This window comes from Miniopterus natalensis, chromosome 9 (assembly GCF_054644295.1).
Source record: "Miniopterus natalensis isolate mMinNat1 chromosome 9, mMinNat1.hap1, whole genome shotgun sequence".
Taxonomy (NCBI): Eukaryota; Metazoa; Chordata; class Mammalia; order Chiroptera; family Miniopteridae; genus Miniopterus; species Miniopterus natalensis.
The window spans coordinates 8,122,375-8,141,845 of record NC_142089.1 but is presented as its reverse complement, the minus strand read 5'-3'; the positions used below and the strand labels follow the sequence as shown (position 1 = coordinate 8,141,845).

The 19,471-nt window shown below is 61.1% G+C and overlaps 2 protein-coding genes across 6 annotated transcripts in view; one reads left to right on the top strand and one right to left on the bottom strand.

Moving 5' to 3' along the window:
* The window catches only part of ESPN (espin), a 30,414-nt gene extending 16,488 nt beyond the window's left edge, over positions 1-13,926 (top strand). The window contains exons 7-16 of one of the 5 annotated variants that reach the window (XM_087820789.1): positions 916-1,002; positions 1,171-1,442; positions 4,030-4,191; positions 4,282-4,477; positions 5,779-5,805; positions 6,911-7,056; positions 7,135-7,398; positions 11,912-11,991; positions 12,089-12,100; positions 13,765-13,926. In XM_087820789.1, the coding sequence (XP_087676915.1) occupies positions 916-1,002; positions 1,171-1,442; positions 4,030-4,191; positions 4,282-4,477; positions 5,779-5,805; positions 6,911-7,056; positions 7,135-7,398; positions 11,912-11,991; positions 12,089-12,100; positions 13,765-13,912 (1,394 nt within the window). In that variant the 3' untranslated portion in view covers positions 13,913-13,926. Of the gene's footprint in view, positions 1-915; positions 1,003-1,170; positions 1,443-4,029; positions 4,478-5,778; positions 5,806-6,910; positions 7,057-7,134; positions 7,399-9,145; positions 11,152-11,911; positions 11,992-12,088; positions 12,101-13,764 lie in introns of those variants that run through there. The other 4 variants (XM_087820790.1, XM_087820791.1, XM_087820788.1 and 1 more) reach the window with 4 other exon arrangements.
* An 869-nt stretch (positions 13,927-14,795) lies between these two features.
* On the bottom strand, positions 14,796-19,202 carry TNFRSF25 (TNF receptor superfamily member 25). Its single transcript, XM_087820473.1, has 10 exons — positions 19,175-19,202; positions 18,521-18,739; positions 18,184-18,318; positions 17,661-17,828; positions 17,488-17,566; positions 16,771-16,826; positions 16,574-16,681; positions 16,306-16,343; positions 15,692-15,872; positions 14,796-15,528 (listed from the first exon to the last, which is right to left on the bottom strand). The coding sequence occupies exons 1-10, from the start codon at positions 19,200-19,202 to the stop codon at positions 15,212-15,214; spliced, it is 1,329 nt and encodes a 442-aa protein (XP_087676599.1). The 3' UTR covers positions 14,796-15,211.
* Between the last annotated feature and the right edge of the window lie 269 nt (positions 19,203-19,471).

The window sequence follows — 19,471 nt, the reverse complement described above, 5'->3', positions numbered from 1 at the left end:
CTGCCCACAGTTAACCCTGGAGGCTGCTCAAGTCACCAGGGGGTGCTGGTTCTGGTGAGAGACAGGTGACACTCATGCTTGTATGTCCCCATCACAACATACATGTAGATACCACATACTTTCCCCCTGACAAAACCACATGCACACTGCACAGGATATAATGGCCTTACACATGCACAAACTGTTCCCCAGACTTTTCTCACTTGAGGACACACTTGGCCCTGGCCAGCATTGCTCAGTGGTTAGAGCATTCACCCAAGAGCCGAAGAGTCATGGGTTTGATTCCTGATCAAGGGCACGTACCTGGGTTGAAGGTTTGATCCCTGGCCCTGGTCAGGGTGCACGCAGGAGGCAACCAATCAATGCGTCTCTCACATCAATGTTTCTCTCTCTCTTTCTTTCCCCTCTCCCTCCTTTCCACTTTCTCTAAATATCAATGGAAAAAATACCCTCGGGTGAGGATTGACAAAAAAATTTTTTTTAAAAAGTGCACACTTGTACGTGTACACACAATATACAGATATGAATGCACACCCACACACATGGAGCTGTGCAGATATATGCACACACCTATGCTACACAAATGCACACAACTCTCCATTCTATACCCTAGATGTGCTCACACACACACCCCTCTCCCCAGACTAATACAAACACATTCATAAATACAAAGAGGCAGGTGTATTCCTCAGATACAAAATGCACAAACTCTCAAGCAGAAGCCAGACATGCATGCACACACACTGACCACGCCCTGAGCATGGGTATCTGTCCACTTGCAATGCCTCCTTCATGCCACCAGGTGGTGGCCTGCAGAGATGGCAGGGAACCCTGAAAAGACTGGGTGTGGCCATCCATATTCCTGCCACCTGCCCTGCCAGATCTGTCCTGAAAAGCAGCCCCTCCGCCCTCCAGGTGGCTCTTCTCCACAGACACACCCTGGAGCCCAAAGCCCCCTGGTGCTTTCACTTCACACTGGAGCCCGTGGTCTTTCCCCAACAGGTGCAGGCTTTGGGGAGGGCAGGGCCAGAGCGAGGGTGGGGCCATACTGGACTGCACCCCTGAATCCACCTTGCCCCTAGGCAAGTTGTTTATGGGCAGTAGAGGATCTCAGTCCTGGGGGACAGCCTCTCTGTAAGCTCACAAACCCAGCCTTCCCTTCCTCCCCAGGGCTTCCCAGAGCAAGAGCTGCAGACATACAGAGCTACATGGACATGCTGAGCCCGGAGCTAAACGTGGCCCAGGGCAAGATGGAGAAAACCACACCACCGCCACCGCCACCCAGCTTCCCTCCGCCACCCCCACCCCCAGGCACCCAGCAGCCCCCTCCCCCACCAGGCTACCCAGCTCCCAAGCCCCCCGTAGGGCTGCAAGCAGCTGACATCTACATGCAGACCAAGAGTAAACTCCGCCACGTGGAGACCCTGAGCTTCAGGAAGGAGGTAGTGAGCCTTCACCCACCTGCCTGCCTCTCAGGGGGCAGTGGAGGCCAAGGATTGCCTGACTCATGGGCACAGGGTGGGAGTCCCCGGGCCAATGGCCTATTTAAGAGTCCCTATTCCTCGCCAGCCCTGTGGGGGCTCAGGGCTGGGAACTTGGGACAGGGAGATGTGTAAGACAAAGCCACTGCCCTCTGGGGAGCTGGGATGCAAAGAAGGGGTTAAGGACATGCACCCAGATGGTCAAGCCTCTTGAGGGGCTGGGTTCTCGCCACCTCTTGCACAAAGTGACAGGCTAGTCATGGAGTCAGTCGGCAGAGAATATGTGCCACTGCCTCTCCACAGATCTACACACACCTGTGGCTCGGGCAGAGCATGGCTCCCAAGGGGCGTTATCCTTCGGGTGGGAGATTCCAGAGATGTGGCCGTGGAGGGGAAGGCCAGGAGGAGGGGAGGCAAGGAGAGTGCAGTAGCAGGACTTGGCACTCAGTCAGGGATGAGGGAGGGTCAAGCGGGGGCTGACTTCTGGTTTGGGGCTTGAGGTCCCACGTGGAAGGGCCAGGCCTGAGATGAGAGTCCTGGGGGAGACAGGAAGGGGTCCAGTGTGAGTGAATGGAGTGTAAGGTGCTGGGCATGGTAGGGCCTTTGGGATCCTGGCTGTGGCTCTGGAGTGGGACCAGGGGACAGAGGGCTGGTCTGGACAGTTCTTAGAGTCCTGTGCAGGGAGGCCCAGAGGGGTTCCTGGGGTATTGGCCAAGGGGACAGAACAAAGCCGATCTGAGTGGTGGGGCGGAGGGCCGCCTGAACCTCAGGTGGCTGAGTGTGGGGTGGAGGCCCTGAGGGTCCTGTGAGAGCCTTGCGCTTGTAGTTCTCTCTCAAGCCCAAGGCAAGCCACTCCAGGGTTCAGCTAAGTAACCAATTCCCACAGGTGACCCAGGTCACAAGGCCACTGGGTGGGGGAGGGGAGGAGCATAGCCTGCACAGTGACTCTACCCCCCCCCACCTTTTCATGCCACCTCAGACCAAGCTCTCAGTCGGGTTCCCCTTTCATCTCTAGAAGGTGGGGGCCAAGGACTCTCCCTGACCAGGCATGTGGGCCCTGCCCAAAGCCACAGGACAGGTGGCTGGCCTATGTGTTCTCCCCTCCCCTGAGTCAGAGCGCCAAGACTTCGGGTCCCCGGTCCCCTGCCTGGTGTGTGCGTGCCAGGCTTCAGGCTCCAGGCAGCTCCACAAAGGGCCCTTTGTGTGCCCGCACGGCCCCGGCCCCCTGGCCTGGTTGCCTGACCGCTGCCAGGACAGGGTCGTGGTGGTGTCTGCGCCTCCGGACTGCAGGGGGCGCCGAGGGGGGCGGGCTGGCCCAGAAAACAAATCCTGCGGTATCCCGTTTCCTGCAATGTGAGCCGGGTCAGGTGGGGCGCGGAGGGTCCGGGGCCACCGCAGGGACTAACGGCCTGGGAGGTGGGGCAGGGGACAGCCCCCGCCCGCTGACTCGGCCTTTGGCCCCACTGCCTCCTGTCCTCCCCGAGCAGGGCTTAGCGGGGGGCAGCTGCAATGGGGCGGGCGCTCAGCTGTCACCGGAGCCGCCTTGCCGCCCCTGAAACCCGAGGCTTGGTCGAGGGTGTCGGTGTCGCTTACGCGGACGGCGATGGTTTCCAGATGCGGCAAGGGAAGGGCGGGGGCGTGACCCGGAACCCGGGGGCCAAAAGGGGGAGGGGTGCACTGCCCGCGGTGAGGCCCGAATTTTCTGTCTGGGATGATGGAGCGGAGGGATGAAGGCCGCGGGGCTCAGCAGCACCTTGCGGAGCGAGAGAGGCGCAGGGGGCGGGGCCACATCTGGCCCGCGGGGCAGGTGTGGTGCAGCCGCCAGGTGTGGCGGGGCCGTCGACGCCCCCGTAGCATCCCCCAGTGCCCAGGATTGGCGGGCCTGGGTGATGTCAGGCCGACGGAGCTCACAGGCGCTCGGAGGCGCGGGGGGACCCGGGCTGGGCTGTAACCTGAGAGGAAGGATCAGGTAGCGCAGGTGTCGGGTCCATGCCGCCCCCGCCGCCAGGTGCACAGCGGGGGCCACCAGCACCGAGGCAGGTAGGAGCGGCCCCGGCCCGGGCTGGGCAGCTGAGGGCCCCAGGCAAGCAGGAGCCCCACAGAGCTCCCTGGGGGCCGGGATCCCCGCGAGAGGGTTCAGCAGAGACTCGGGCACGGGCGGGACGGTGTGGCAGCGGGGACTGGGGTGCGGCCGAGGCTTTAGCTCTGCTAAGCTGGGAGCTGCCCCTTCTCCGGCTCCCCCTGGCGTCTGGGCTGGGCCACCCGGCCCCTAGGCCCGCCCCTTCTAGCCTCAGTGGGGCCTCTGCGCCCCTTGGCCGGCGCCCAGAGCCACTCCCTGTAGGGCCAACCGAGCCTGCCCTTCTACCGAGGCCCCCGTGACCCTGCCCCATCCCCGCTCTGAGGACGGGAGGGCCTAGGAACACGGCCGGCTGCACCCTCGACAGCCGCCGGCCGTGCGCCCCCGGGAAGGTGGAGGGCTGAGGGTGGGGCAGCGCGGGAGGAATAAGGGACAAGGGCCTGAACGCCTTCCCCCGCCGTCCTTCCGCAGCTGAGCTCCCGCGACGGCCACAACGGGCTGCGGAGGCAGGACTCCGGCCGCAAGCCCCGAGCCTTCAGCAAGCAGCCCAGCACGGGGGACTACTACCGCCAGCTGGGCCGCTGCGCCGGGAAGCCGCAGGCCGCACGCCCGGGCATGGCGCACAGCGAGGAGGTGCGTGCCCGCCAGCCCGGACCCGCCGGCCGCCTCGGGCCCGGCCGGGCGGCCCGCTTCTCACTCGCTGGCCCCTCCGCTCCCCCGCAGGCGGCGCTGCTCCCCGGGAATCACGTGCACAACGGCTGCGCAGCGGACCCCAAGGCGTCCAGGGAGCTGCCGCCGCCGCCCCCCCCACCGCCGCCCCTGCCCGAGGGCCTGAGCTCGCCGCCGCCCGCTCCGCCTCTGCCCTTCGAGGGCGCGGGCCCCGGCTGCGGGCAGCGGCGCTCCTCCTCCTCCACCGGCAGTGAGTAGCGGCGGGTTGAGCGGCGGGAGGCGGTGCTCGCCCGGGAGGGGGCGGGAAACCTAGACGACGCCCCCTCCCCAGCTGCGACTGCCCCGAGGCTTCTCCCTTCTGTTCTTCCTGCAGCCCCTCCTCAGTGAGGACTTGACCCCAGGGGAAGGCTCTGCCGCGGCAGGACTGGGCTGTGTGACCCGGGGCAAGTCCCCTTCCCTCTCTGGGCTTGCCTCCCACTCTGGGGAAGGCCCCCCAGGTCTGGTCGCAGCTCTCTGAGGAGCGGGTGCTAGAGGGAAGCTCCGAGAACTGAACTAGCTTCCAGGAGGCGGGGCTGCTGGCCAGCCACCTCCCTGCCCCACATCCATCCTGAATCTCTCCTCGCCTTCTTCTCTGGTTCTTCCAAGCTAGCTTCAGCCCGGAGCCCATCTCAGATGCATCAGGGACTCTTCCCAGCCAGATCTCCCCAAGGGGCCCCAGGCCAGCTAAGGCCTGGCTATGGGAACAAGGCCAGCGACCCATCAGGCCTGTCCCTCCTGGTGACTTTCCTGGGCATCCTTTTTTAAGAGCTAGACTGGTGACCAGGATTCCTGGGCTCCTCTTTTGTAATATGGGGCAGTCTCCTGCACACCAGGGCTGCTGCAAGGCCGGGGAGGTAGTCCTATCCCAGACTGGTGGTGGTGTGGGGGGTACTTCTTCACCCAGCCACTCATTGCAGGGATCATGCTTAATGGCACCATCCAAAACTACATCTCCCTGACTAGGAAGGAGTACAAGGGCACAGTAGGGTCCAGGGTAGGGTTAGCTTGTACTCCCTGGGGTTGGTTCCTAGGGAACCGTAGCCCCTGCAGAAGAGCCCACGGTAGCATGTCTGCCACCAGCTGAACCTCCAGAACGGCCCCAGCTCTAGGGTCAGCTTCTTCCCTCTGCAGCCTGGAGCAAGGCTGAACCTAGGAATAGAAGAAAAATAGACTCTGGGCTTCTCCAGACACCCCTTCTCAGCAGAGCCTGGGCTGGGTGCCCTATTCCAACCCAGTGCCAAGACTGAGGCCCTTGCTAGGGGGACCAGGGCCATGGCAGCCCTGTCCAGCCCTTGGGGCACCAGCAAAGCTGGGAACTGAGCAAACCACCCTTGTGGAACCCCAGAGCAGCCTGAGCCAGGGTCGGGTGGGCTTCTTCCCCTTGCCCCTCCTCTGCACATCTCCCTTCCCCACTCCTCCCAGGCCCTCTCTCACTGTCCCTGCTCTCCTAGCCTCACCCCAGCCCCTTCCCTCTTCTAACTCCACTGTCACTTTTCTCCTCTCCATCCCTAGAAGTGAGAGTCCTGAGGCACAGGAAGAGTGAGTAGCTGCGTGCTTGGCTCCTGGCTGAGGCGCGGGGTTGGGGGACAAGGCTCGCTCAGTAAAAGCAAGGCCAAAGGGGCGAGGGACCTGAGGAAAGGGCAGGGCCAGGGACCAGTGGCTGTCGAGGAGTCCTCGATGCTACAGTCGGGGTCTCTGCCCCACACATACCCTCTTACCCACACCACACCCATGTGTACAAATTCTTGGCCTGGCTGATGGTGCTTGCCCAATAGCTTTCCCTTCCCCTCCCCCATACTGTGCTCTGGGATCCCCAGCCCAGGCAACCCAGGAACTCTTGGCCTGTTCCCCTCACCCAGCCCTGATCCCATCCTTGGGCTCTAAAAACAACCCTCCCCAAACTCCAGTCACCTCTGCTGGCCTAGTTGAAAAATGCAAACTCCCCCCTGGACATTTGCATGTTACCTGCCTGGTCCTTCCGGGATGCCCCCACTCCATATCCTCAGTAAGGGCTCCACTTTCCTGGGTCCCCCAGAACCGAGAAGCGCTTTGCCATAAGTGTGCTCCGGGCTTGCAAACAGTATGTCTGCACGCGTGTCTGTCTGTGGGTTTGGGGTGGAGGGGGCTGGCTGGGTTGTGGTCTCCAGGGTTCCTAGTCCGTATAGCCATAGAGGCTCAGGTGGCTCAGTCCAAGGGTCACTGGGCTTTGCTGATGCAGAGAGGGCCAGAGGCAGACTCCGCCCTGGCCGGTTGAGCCAGGGAACCCGGGACAAAGGTCGGGGGCTGGACCCAGGTAGTGTTTTGGAGCTGGGCAGTCAATGGACTAGGCGGAGACATTCACCAGAGTTCCCATAGCCAATCCAAGAGCCATCATGAACTCCCAGGGGCCTCCAGGCCGGGGCCCCATGCTCTGTGAGTAGGGTTGGGAGAATGGTGGGGCCGGAACTTCCAGCAAAGGGCCTGACTCTGAGGTCCCCAAGCACCGAGCCGCCCACCAGGGGGATCTGGATTGCTGCCCTCTGGGCCCAAGGGAAGGCTCTGAGCCTGTCCTGACTTGGGGTGGGGGGCAGCAGAAGGGCAGATAGGGGCTGATGGGGACACCACCTCGCCCCTTGCCAGCGCCTCCTCTCCTGCCTCCGCCCAGGTACCAAGTCTTTCAACATGATGGCCCCGACCGGTGACAACTCGGAGCTGCTGGCTGAGATCAAGGCTGGCAAGAGTCTGAAGCCCACGCCTCAGAGCAAGGGTCTGACCACGGTGTTCTCCGGCAGCGGGCAGCTGGCTTCCCAGGTAGGCGGCCCGTAAGGCACCCCCGCCCCGGCTCCCAGAGCCCCTGCCGGAGCTCAGCCCCGCCGCTTCTCCCTGTAGCCTGACTCACCGCTGCCGCCAGCGTCGCCAGCACCATCCCGGGCCCGGAGCCCCACCCCGCCGGCCACAGGGCCCCAGCCGCTGCTCAACGGCAGCTTGGCGCCGGCGCCGCCTGCCACACCTGCACCAGGTGTGCAGCTCGACGTGGAAGCGCTCATCCCCACGCATGACGAGCAGGGCCGGCCCATCCCGGAGTGGAAGCGCCAGGTGATGGTCCGCAAGATGCAGCTGAAGATGCAAGAGGAGGAGGAACAGAGGCGGAAGGTGGGCTGGGGGGCTTCCTAGAGGGACCTAGGGTCTGCACCTGGGCCCGCAGCCCCCCTCTTCCCATCGTCCCCGCCGGCCAGGGCGCTTCAGCCTCCGGCAGTTCCCATCACCTTTGGGGAAAATCAGGGTTGGAGGACCTCCCTCTCCTGGGACACTTCCCAGTCTCCTCCATCTCCCACCCCCAGCAGCCTGGGATCTTGTAAAAATGCCTCTTCTGATTCAGGAGTTCTTGTGGGGCTGAGATTCTGCAACAAGCCCCAGGGTGAGGCTGACCATGCTGGTCCAGGGAACACACCCTGAGTAGCCAAGAGGCTTCTGGTCACAGTCAGACTGGCTTGGGCTCTTTCCCTGCATTGCCACTTTCCAGCCACTGATATGCAGCCTCATCCAGCCTTAGTTTCCCCATCTGTAAGATGGGATGATCATCACTGGCTGGCAGGATGGTTTGCCATTGATCCATTCAACAAATGTTTCCTGGGAACATTTATGTGCCACACACTATTGTTGTCTCTTGGGATTCATGGGCTATATCAGGGTCTACTCTTGAGGGGGCTGCAGGAATGGGGAAGGGGGGTCAACCAACAAGCAAACACAGCACCTTAGAGTGATAAGTGTCCCCAAATAACTGGGCTGTTACAGTATGGGGCATGCAGAGGACTGGAGGAGCCCTAAGTCCACCATCCTGTTTTGGCTGGGGGGGTGTTAGGGAAGGAGAAAGTGAGGTCTGAGGTAGACCTGGAGATGAGCAAGAGGTGGGTGGGAAGACTGGGGCAAAGAGCGAGCAGGCAGGAGAGGGGAGGTCTGGGAGTCAGTGGGTGTGGCTCGGTGACTGTACTATAGAAGGAAAGGGGTAGAGCTCAGGAAGTCAGGGGGCGTCAGATCACCAAGGCCTGGTCTTGAAGAAAATGGAATTTCTCCTGGAGCAGTGGGGAGTGTGTGTGTGTGGGTGGTGGTGGGGGGGGGGGCTTGTTAAGCTGGGAAGTGGCATCATCAGATTTCTATGTGGGGACTGTGGTGGGTCCGGGTGAACTGAGCGAGCTGTGAGGAGGTGAGGGCAGCCCTTCTCCCTCCACCCCTCAGGCTGGAAAAGCCTGTCTCTAAATTGCAGCCTAGAGGTGAAGAAAGACAAGGGAAAAATGTAAGAGCCTGGCAAACATAGCTCAATAGATTGTATTGTTATTAAAGGGATGAGAGGGGGTGGGAATAGGAGTGGAAGTCACAGCTCCAGCCTCTTTTAAGAGCCTGTCATTCAGGACTAAAACACTGACATCATGGACAAAGAGGGCTTGGACCAACAGAGAGCTTGAGAAGGGGTCATCAGTCTGTGGCGAGGAGAGGCCTCATTGGGATCTGGCCTCACAATCGCAGAGCTTGGTGGGGTGGGAGGGCGGCCTTGCGTCGCAGTTTCAGTGCCTTTTGCATGTTCTTCGGTGGTGTAATGAGCAACCAAGACAGGCATGGAGCCCCGTCTGCCCGCCCTGCCTCTGCAACAGCGCCCAACGACCGGCTGTGTCCCCGCCAGCGACCAAAGTGGACACTGCCCAGCGCCCAGAGCGGCGGCCTGGGCCGAAGCCTCGTTCCAGCGTAGTCGCCCGCCGGCCAGGCGCGGCTCGTCCCTGCAAACTCAGCCCCGCGGAGCCATTACACCACCTGGGACATGCAAAGGGCGCCCCAGGCGGCCGCTGCGGGAGCCGGGCCAGAGGGAGACCCGCCTCCCTCCCCTCTCTTGTCTTCCCCGCCTTAGCTGACAGCCGCCAGCTCGTGCTGCTACCCCCGGGAGGGCTGGAGGTACTCCCGCGAGCACAACGGCATCCTCGGGCCCTTCGGTGAGCTCATGACCGAGGCTGACATTCTCCGCATCGAGCAGCAAATCGAGAACCTGCAGGTGTTGCACAAGGCGCAGAAGCTGGATGCGCGCCTGAAGCAGCTGGAGCTGGAGCTGGAGCAGCTGCTTCCCATCTCGGCCGCTCTGTCGGCACCACGCTTCACCGTGGACCCACGCCGTATGCACGGCCGCGCCGCCAGCCTGCCCGCCTGGTGCAGCAAGATCTCCACACTGCTCAAGAGCATGGCCACGCTGCTGGCCGCGCTGGGCGGCCGGCCCACGCACCTGGCCGAGCTCCTGGCCGCCGACACGGGCCAGCCGCTGGCGCCGCTGCCCGACGCGCCCTGGCGGCCGGGCCCGCTCTGCCTGGGCCGCTCGCACTCGCTCAGCTGGTGCCGCGAGGCCGTGGCGCGCGAGATCCTCGAGTGCGGCGTCTCGGTGCAGCACCTCCGCGCCACCTACGAGCTGCGCGCCCAGGGCTCCGCGCCCCCGCGCAGCCCGCGCCGCAAGTTTTCGCTGCCCCCGGGCGCCCCAGGCCGAGAACCCATTCTTGAGGAGGACTACGTGGCGGCCGGCCCCGGCGAGCCGAGCGCCGCCGCCGCCAACAGCCTGCCGCCCACCCAGGAGCCCCCGGGCTACCCGGACCCGCCCGAGGCGCCGGGCCGCCAGGCGGCGCTGCCGGAGCCCGAGCAGCTGGCGCGCAGGCCGCCGCTGCCCACCGAGCTGCGCGGCGTCCAGGACTACATCGACATGCGCAAGGAGCGCATCGTCTACCTCTTCCTGGAGCACTGGCGCAAGTGGACCTTCGGCGGCGGCCACGCGCGCCAAGCCCAGGCGCGTCTGCGCAGACTGCTACCCCGCGTGGTGGCCGCCGGCGCCCGGCCCGCCCCCGAGGCCCCGGAGGCCGCCGCCGCCCCTCCGCCGCCGCCGGGCGACGTCCGGGACGAGCGGCTGCTGCGCCTGCTGAAGCAGCGGCAGGTGGTGGGTAAGCTGCTGGGCCACTGGCGAAGCCTGCTGCGGCAGGTGCCCGCGCGCCCGCCCCGCGCCCCGGGCCTGGCGCACGGCCTGTACTGGCCCGAGCACTTCCTGCCGCCCCTGGACGGCGGCGCGCCCCCGCGCTACGACAGCCTCACCCTGGACCTCTTCATGCTCGGCTACTTCCAGCTGCTGGAGATGGGCCTGAGCCGCGAGGAGCGCAAGTTCCGCCACCTGCTCTGCTACGAGATGTTCGACCGGCTGGGCAGCCACCCGTGGGAGCTCATCCGCCTCTTCCACCGCGTGGTGCTGGAGGAGGTGGAGGCCGGCCGGCGCGGCTGGAGCGACGGCTTCGAGGACCTCAGGCACCAGTTCTTCGGAGACGGCCCGGAGGCCAAGCCGCCTCGGGAGGAAGAAGCGAAGGAGGAGGAAGCTGAGAAAGACGAAGAGGCGGAGGAGAGGGAGCAGGAGAGGGAGCCGGCCCAGGAAGCTGCTCCAGCTCAGACCGAGGACTGGCCCGAGGCGCAGCCCGAGGCCCCGGCGCCGGCCCCGCAGCCCCCGCCGCCGCCCGCCGCGCCTCCCCCCGCCTTGGACCCTCCTAGTTCCGAAGCCGCGGCTGAAGACCCCCTGGAGCTGTTGTCTGAGATGGGGGAGTTCAGCAATGAGGACATCTGCCGCTACATCGACCGCAGCTTCTCCTTCTGGAAGGAGAAGGAGGCGGAGCTTTTTGACATCTGAGCGGCAGGATTCCGAATTTACCCTCAAGCATCTTAACCTTGGCCAGGAGGCCTGTCTCGTGCGCTCCGGAGGCCAGAAGCGGTCAGGAAGAACCCTGGATGGTGGCCTTGGAAAACCCAGAGCGCTCAGGGCTGCCTCGGCCATTGAGGTCCCATCATGGCCGGATGTGGAGAGTGGGCCAGGATAGGCCAGGCCTGGCGCAGGGCAAACCAGGTGTCCCCTCTGGCCCCACAGCCTTGCCTGGCTCTGTGTGGAGCCAGGTGGAAGAAACAGCCCCTCTGAGTAAGGGACTGTGGGCCCCCCTTGGGGCTCTGTGGCTTTCTTTCTCTCTCTGGATTTTTACTGGAGTTCACAGCTACCTCTTTGGTTGAGGTCAAGGGAGCCACGTGTGCAGTGTTCTGTGTGACGTGTTCTCTGTAACATGCAAGTAATAAAACTCTTTGTTCTAAGCTGCCTGTGTTGGATGCCCCCCCACCACAGTTGTAGAGTTGATGTGTGCTCCATTTGGGAACAGGACAGGAATGAGCCAGAAGGTTCACAGTGGAACCTGAGCCTCTCAGAGCTCGCAGGGTCTGTGGGGGCCCAAGTATGTGGGTCACTTGACTGTGGGGCCCAGGACCTGTGGGTCGCAGGCCTGGGGCCATCTGTCCACCTGCCTCGGTGGGGAACCTCATTCTGTGCTCTCTTAGAACACCTCCTACACTCGGCTCTGACCATTTTGGCGCCACCTCTAGGATACAGGTCTAAGTTATAAGGGGGAGAGGGGGGCAGGAAGCCTCTTCCAAGGGGGTTGTGGCCAGGCACCTTCATCCATTTGCCCAACAGAAGGGTATCAAAAGGGTCTCTTCCTGCAATGCCATGTGGGTCCTGTTGTCCCTGACTCCTGCAGGTCCCCCGGGTTGGGCGTGCACCCCCTCTGGCCCCCTACCTCCCAGCCCATGCTGGCCCTGAAGCTTTGTGCTTATGTTTTAGGAGGAAGAGGAGGAGGCCCGGCTGGCCGGCATGCCTGCCTGGAGGCGGGACATCCTTCGGAAGAAGCTAGAAGAGGAGAGGTGAGCTGGGGTCCAAAAGATCTGGGGTCTGGCGGGGTGTCTTGATTGTGTCCCTGAGGTGGTGGCACCAACTAATGCTCTCTTTTTTTCCTTCTAGGGAGCAGAAGCGGTGAGTGCGGGGTTGCACCCACCCTACCTCCCCTCCCCACACCCCGTCACAGAGGCTTGTCCTTTTGACCCTTCATCTAGTCCCATCTTGAGCACATCCCCTTGTTACTCACCCCTGTAGCACAGTCTTTCTGCTCCCAATAATGCCACCAGGTCCCTCCCCCCTGATAACTTAGCCCCTGTCCCCCAGAACCTAGCTCTTACACTGTAATGACCATGTCCCCAGTTACCCAGCCCCCAACTCTCATTATCAATGAGAAAACCCAACCCTATGAGTAGACCCGACCTCAGTTATCAATAACCTTGACCATCTTTCCCTCAATCTTGGTTGCTACCCCCAGTAATCTAGCCCAGTGCTACTTGATAGAAATATAATGTGAGCCACATATATAACATTAACTTTTATAGTAGCCCAGTTGAAAAAGAAGATATAGGTGAAACTTTTTTTTTTTTTTAAATATATCTTTATTGATTTCAGAGAGAGGAAAGGAGAGGGAGAGAGAGAGAGAGAAACATCAATGATGAGAGAGTCATTGATCGGCTGCAGCCCGCAACCCGGGCATGTGACCGGGAATTGAACCCTGATCGCTTGGATCCTAGGTCAACGGCCAACCACTGAGCCACGCCCGGCCAGGCTTTTTTTTTTTTTTTTTTTTTTGTTATAGGTGAAACTTAATTGCCATAGTATATTTTACATAACCCAATATATCAAAATTCAGTTATATATCTCAATGATTATCACTGTAATTGAAGTTATGTGTTTCAATATATAATCAATATAAAAAATATTAATGAGATGTCCTACATTTTTTAATTAACTTATTTTTTTATCCTTACCTGAGGATATTTTTCTTCACTGCTTTTCAGAGAGACTGGGAGAGAGAGAGAAACATAGATGTGAGAGAGAGACATCGATCGGTTGCCTCCTGCACTTGACCCAACCAGGGCCAGGGATGGAGCCTGCACCGAGGTGTATGCCCTTGGCCAGAATCAAACCCAGGACCCTTCCATCCATGGGCCAACACCCTAACCACTGAGCCAAACCTGCTAGGGCAAGATGTCCTACACTCTTTTAAATCTAAGTCTTTGAGATGCCATATGCATCGTATGCCTGCAACACATCTCAATCCTAACATTTCAAATGCTCAACAGCCATATTTGCTCAGCAGCTACCTTGTCAGCAGTGCAGATCTAGCCCTGTTTTAATGATTTGTCCCTAATTACCCAGCCCCTGTCTCCCAATAATGTGGTCCCTCTGCTCCCCAGCAGCCCAACCTCAAGCCCCAGTAACTCAGGTCCTAGCCCCAATAATCTCATCCCCTTCCCTCATAACAACCACTCCTCGCCCTCTACCACACTGTGACCCAGCATCTGTTTCCAGTAACACCCCCAGCCAGCAACAGCCCAGCCACAGCCTCTTGTTCACCCAGCTCCTACGTGTGCTCCAGTGGTTCCAATCTATCCCCAGCAATCCTCACTGGGTGCCTCCGAACCCAACCCCAGTCCCCAGTCCCCCAGCACTTCTGCCCCTAGGACCTACTGCCGTGCCTACCATTCATCAGTCCCTCTGCCCTCAGTAACCCAGTCCTTGCCACTTTGCGCCCTCATGGTGCCTGGCCCACCCTCTCACCCTTGCGGGTGATTCTGCCTCAACCCCATGTCTAGGAAAGAGGAAGAACGACAGAAGCAGGAGGAGATGCAGCGAGAAAAAGAGCAGTCAGAGAAGCTGCGGACACTGGGCTACGATGAGACCAAGTTGGCACCCTGGCAGCGACAGATCATCCTGAAGAAGGGGGACATCGCTAAGTACTAGATGCTGCTTTCCTGCCCTCCTCCTGGCGAGCTGGGGGTTGGGGGGCTGCGGGAGGAGGCAGCCCCTGCCCCAGCCTGCCTGGCCCAGATGGAAGGGCTGGGAGCCATGCCACCCTCCCCTCTGGCGGCACTGCAACCCCTCCCTGAACCCCACCCGGGCCCTCGCATTCCCAGCCCCAGACAACGCTGGAGCGCGCCTACTGCTGCAGTCGCCCAGAAAAAGTGCCCAAGTCTTTGACGCAAAAGATGCTGCTTATTTGCATGCCTATTTACATATATTTGCATGTTCGTTGAATGTCAACGTGTGCAGAGCTCATCCCAGCCCTCCTGTGGGTGGTGACTTTGTTTTCCTGCCGGACGTTACCGGGCTACGTCACCCCCACCCCCACCCCCCGCACCCCCGGAACCCATGTGTCGCTGGCGCATCCTGGGCGGAGGCAGGCCCCAGCGCTCGGGGATGGGGTTTTCCTCCCACCCTGACCTAGATAGGCGCCTGGCCTAGCCCGGGCGCATTTCCCATCCCCGCCTAGGGTTTCCTCTCAGTCATTTGTTTACCAGAAACGTTGAAAAGTGCCCGTCGGGTTGGAATTGCGCCTCCCGGGGCCCCACATTCCTCCAGTGAAGTCTGCGCGCCTCCCTAGCCAGGCCCCGAGTTCCTTGGACCCTTTCACTGCGATGGTGGAGTGAATGGAGGACGAGGGGCCCCGAACCTATCTCTGACTGCTGCCTCCCGGGTCCCCGCGCCCCCCCCCCCGCCTTTTCGCACCCCTATTAAAGCTCTCTCAGACGCCTGCGCCTCGCTCACGTTCACTCTCTCACTGTCGCTCCCACTTGCTGACTTCCTCTCCCTCTCTGGGTAACGACCACAGCGCAGCGGGAGGGGCAGGCTTGAGCGCTTAAGGGCCATTCTGGTCCCCTCCGTGGGTCCCCTACTCTGAGTGGCAAGATTTAAAGCCCTTTCGGTGCCCCCAGGAAACCAAGCCTGGGCCACTTAACACCCCAGCCCCGTGGAAACACCAAACAGCAGCTTTTGGTCACAGATTTAATACCGCGGTCTCGGCCAAATTCAGGCGGTCAAACAGCCAAGCAGTCTCTTGACCCCCTCCCGATGTGCATTGATGCTTCTTTGCTTTAACCAGGGCCCTAGGGGCCCGCGGGGGTGAGGCTGGCTGGCGCTGCTACGCAGGGCCGTGCCAGAGGCATACATAATAAGTGACATAAAATGTCTACACACATAAGTAACGGTACTTAGGGTTTCTGCAAGGGCCACCAGAGCCCCAGTTGACGGGTGGGCCCAGTGTCATGGGCAACGCTGCAGGCGGCTGCGCAGGTCCTCAGCGCAGCCGTCCAGCCCCATGCGTTCCAGCGCCGCGTAGATGGCGCCTAAGCCCGCGGGCTGCTGCTGGCGCCAGCGCTTGAGCATCTCGTACTGCTGGTCGCGGAAGCGTCCCACCTCCACCTCCACGGCCTCGATCTCGGCCTCTCGCAGCCCGAGAGTGCGCACGAACTCCTTCCAGCGCCGAGCCGGCACCGCGTCCATCACGTCGTAGAACTGCGGGCCCAGTTGGAGCATGGCCGCCGAGCCTGCAGGGGGCGCTGGCGAAGGCTGCGCCAGGCCTGGGGACAAACCAGAGAGCCAGTGGGAATGCGGTCTGTGGCCAAGGGTCAAGGAGGTCCACCAAGTTAGTTATAGAATGGGGAGTGGGCAAGCTCAGGAAACCAGAGCGTTTTTTCGCCTCGGACTTAGGTGCAAAGGCCTCAGGCCACTGAAGTCCCTTACCAAGAGCTCTGCTGGGCAGCTGGTCCCAGGACCATGGCACCCCTGGGCAGGGAGCTTCCTGGGTCTGAGGGGAGCCAGAGGTCCAACTGTTGCCTTCCAACTGGCCGGCGCAGACCTTCTCACTGCCGCTGGATGGCACCAGAAGGGTGTGGGCACTATCTGGGGGTAAGAGGTGGGTGGCCTGGAAGCCAAGAGAGGCCCCAGGTCAGCCCTGCTTGCGTAGTATAGTCCCTCTGCTGGAGTCTCTGGTCAGCAAACACCCCCCACTGCTACCACCCCTGGGTTGGCCATGTTCTCTCACCTGGCCCAGTGGAAGAGCTATGTCCTCTGCCTGGAGTACCCTGCCTCTGCCCTTGCCATGGTGGCACTCATCCCACTGAACTGTTAGCTCCTGTTTACCTGTGGACCCCAGCTGACTGGAAGCCAGCCGCCTGAGGATAGGCACTGTGCTGCTCTCATTCACTAATAACTTGGCACATGTGTTTATTAGCTCTACTTCATGCCAGCCACACACTGGGGGCTGTGAGTTATAATAAGGCCCAACCTCTCAGCTCCAGAAGGCTGAGGCCTAGGTGCTTGCTCACCCTCTTCCAGAGCATTACTGAGATTCTTACCTGCAGGGTAGTCAGGGGCTCCATCCCAGCTCTGTCTGCTGAAAGAAACAAGAGTGTCTAACAAGCAACTAGGCAGGCTCCTGGACCTGAATGCTGGTCCAGCTTCTCTTGGGTTCCTCTATGCACGCATACCCCCAGGACTCCCTCCCTCAACTCCCCCCTCTGCATCAGGGCTGTGTGGGCCCTGGGCTACTCATCCTGAACCCAGTTTCCTAAGAGTGGGTGTGTGTATGCATGTATGTGTGTGTATGTGCACACATGTGCTTACCAGGAACCATGGGCATGCAGGGCTGGCAGCGGCGGTATGTGTAGGTCAGGATGACACCAAGCAGGAGTGGAACCACCAGGCCTGCCAGGAGCACCTGGACCCAGAACACTAAAAGAGCAGTTGGTGGGTGGTAGCCACCCCCAACCTCCCCTTGACCCAACCCAGCTCTCCCACTGTGTTCCCAGCACATGACCTACTCTGCCTCCAGCCACAGACTGCCGCACAGGACTCAGGACAGCTCCAGAGAGTGCTCCTGCAAGGGGAGGGGTCAGGGTGGGGGGGTAAGGGCCCACACACAGGAGGTGCTATCCAGGACTGCCTGACATCATCTACAGCCTGAAGGCCCTTCCCGTCCAAGGTCTCTTCCCTGGGACCCTCACTCTATTCAAGAATGTTTCCGAAGTACTGCTGAAATGTCACATGTCCCCAGTAACAATATCAACAACCATGATTTATCGAGTTTCTTCTAGACCAGATTGAGGGTGACTAGAATGTCAACTCCATAAGGCCAGGATTGGCCAATTTTGTTCCGTCGTATCTGCAGCACCTGGAACAATGTCTGGAAATTGGAGATGCTCCGGGGAGGACCTACTAACATCCCCATGTTCAGATGGGGAAGCCACACATCGGAGTGGTGAAGTAACTTGCCCAAGATCCTCCAGAGAACAAATGGCAGGCCCTGAATCCCAGCCCAAGTTCCAAAACTATACCAATGTATAGTAAGCAACAAATCCTATTCCTAATGTCCAGCTGGAAGGATTACTAAAGGAGCCCTTATTTATCTGGCATAGGTGAATCCAGTTTGCCTGAAGTGCGGCCCACCCACCATAGGGCCAAGCTCCCTCCTCCCTGCCCCTGGACCCCACTCTGCTCCCAGCTTCCCTCCCCCCTGCCCAGGGCAGCCAGGAAGTTACGTGGGGCAGGACACACAGCTGTGGCCATATTCATAGAAGCCAGGCATACAGGTTCCACATTCAGTGTCTTTGCTGGAACCTGCAGTCCAAGAGATGCTGTGGGTCAAGATGGGAGAGAGGGAGGTAGGGAGAGGGAGGTGTGGGGGTCAATAGCCCATATTTGGGGTACTCACAGGACACCCGAGTGTGGCGGTGCAGGGCTCTGCAGTCTAGGCACGGGCGGCAGTGGAAGGGTGAACCGCTGATGCAGTGCGTGACCAAGCACTCCACAAACCAGCCTGGCTTGCAGCCGCATCTGGTGTTGGTCACTGCCGAGCAGTTCTCCAGGGCCACCTGGGAGGCTGGTGGGGGATGCAGGGACATGGGGAGAACAGAGGCAGTGAGATGCAGACTCTCCCATGGAGAGGTGGAACAGATCCCAGGAAAAGCAGAGACAAGGACAGATCAGAGACAGGGCCACCCCAAAAGAAAGAGAGGCACAGAATCACCATAGACCAGACACTGAGGTGTGTACAGAGACAGGAAGGTCACAAGGAAGAAAGGGCACAAAGGCAACCTGAGGGTAGAGGGGCCTGAGATGGGTGATCACAAGGCCCTCACACCTAAAGGTGGCCGGAGCCAGCCACTTCCTTCAGAAAGACCCTGGCCACAGTCTGTCCTCAGGAGCCCCCCACTGAACACTAGGCAGCTCCTCACCCTGCTCATAACAGGCCTGGCAGCGAGTACAGCTGGTCTCATGGTGGTTCTCCCTGGCCAGGAAGGTGCCCCGGGGGCACGGAAGGCAGGTGACATTGCCACAAGGCTCTGTGCAGCGGGCAGCTAGGTATTGCCCTGTGGAACCCAGGCTGGGGTCAGGTAGTGAAAGGGGGCTCCCACCTTCCCCTCCCTCCCTTCCTATCTGTGGGTCCCTGCTTCTCTCCCAGCCTCCCCTCACCCCATCCCCGGCCTGCTTGCCCCCTTCACCTCCCCCCCTCAACCCTGGTCTGCCCTCACTTCCCCCCACCACACCCCTCCCACTCCTTCAGTCACTCACCTGCTGGACACCCCCTGCAACAGAACAGACCATTCCTCTTCTGAAAGTTGTGGGCACAGTCACACCTGGGGCTGAGAGTGCTGCCTTGACCCAGGGCGCCCAGCAGTAGTAGTAGGAGGGCCTGGGAGACAGGTGCTGCTGGCTCCAAGCATGGCTTTCCCACATCGGGGCCTCTCCCTAACTTCAGAGGCCCCAAGATTTTGCCCTCAGAGCAGCCCACTTTTCAGGTTCTTGAGCAGATGGGGTGCCCACAGGTTGGGGGTGAGACTAACTTCCTTCCGCCTGTGCATAAGCCAGGCTTTGGAGAAGCAGAGGAGAAGGTTCCTCCAGCCCCTCTCACACGGTTTCCCTCCACCAGAGCAGAATCAGACAGCCCCGTCCCCACCCGTGCTGTGCTTTTTCTAAGGTGGTGAGGGACCCTGATCTTCCTCTGCCTGGGGCCTCCAGACCCCTTGGGCCCCTGGGTGTTTCCTTTCATCGGAAGGGCCTGCCCCTGCTGAGTCTCTAACTAGGGGGGGAGGGGGAGGGCGCTGCCTAGCCCCCAGCAAGTCTGGGAGCAGAGATTCTGATATTCAAGGGAACCCCTTCCTTCACTGTGCAGATCCACGCCCAGAGATTTGAGGCCGCCGGCCACCCCCCGGGTTCCCCACTCACCGTAGCCGCCACCAGGGCACAGCCCCATGGCTGCCGCTCCATGGCCCCCGCAGCACGGCTCTGGGCCCTCCAACGGGACAGACGTGTGCTGCGGGGGCTTCCCCACTCTGCCCACTCTGCCCGCCCTGCTCACCGCGGTTCCGGCACAGCACCCAGCCTGCCGCCGCAGGGCCCGCCCCTGCCACCCCAGTGAGCCTGCCTCAGAGGTGGAGTACAGGGCAGGGCCCTCAGGGGCCCTGGAAGTGGAGCCCTGAGCCTAGGGGTGTGGGGGTGGGAGCTGTCCCCAGTGCACCTGGG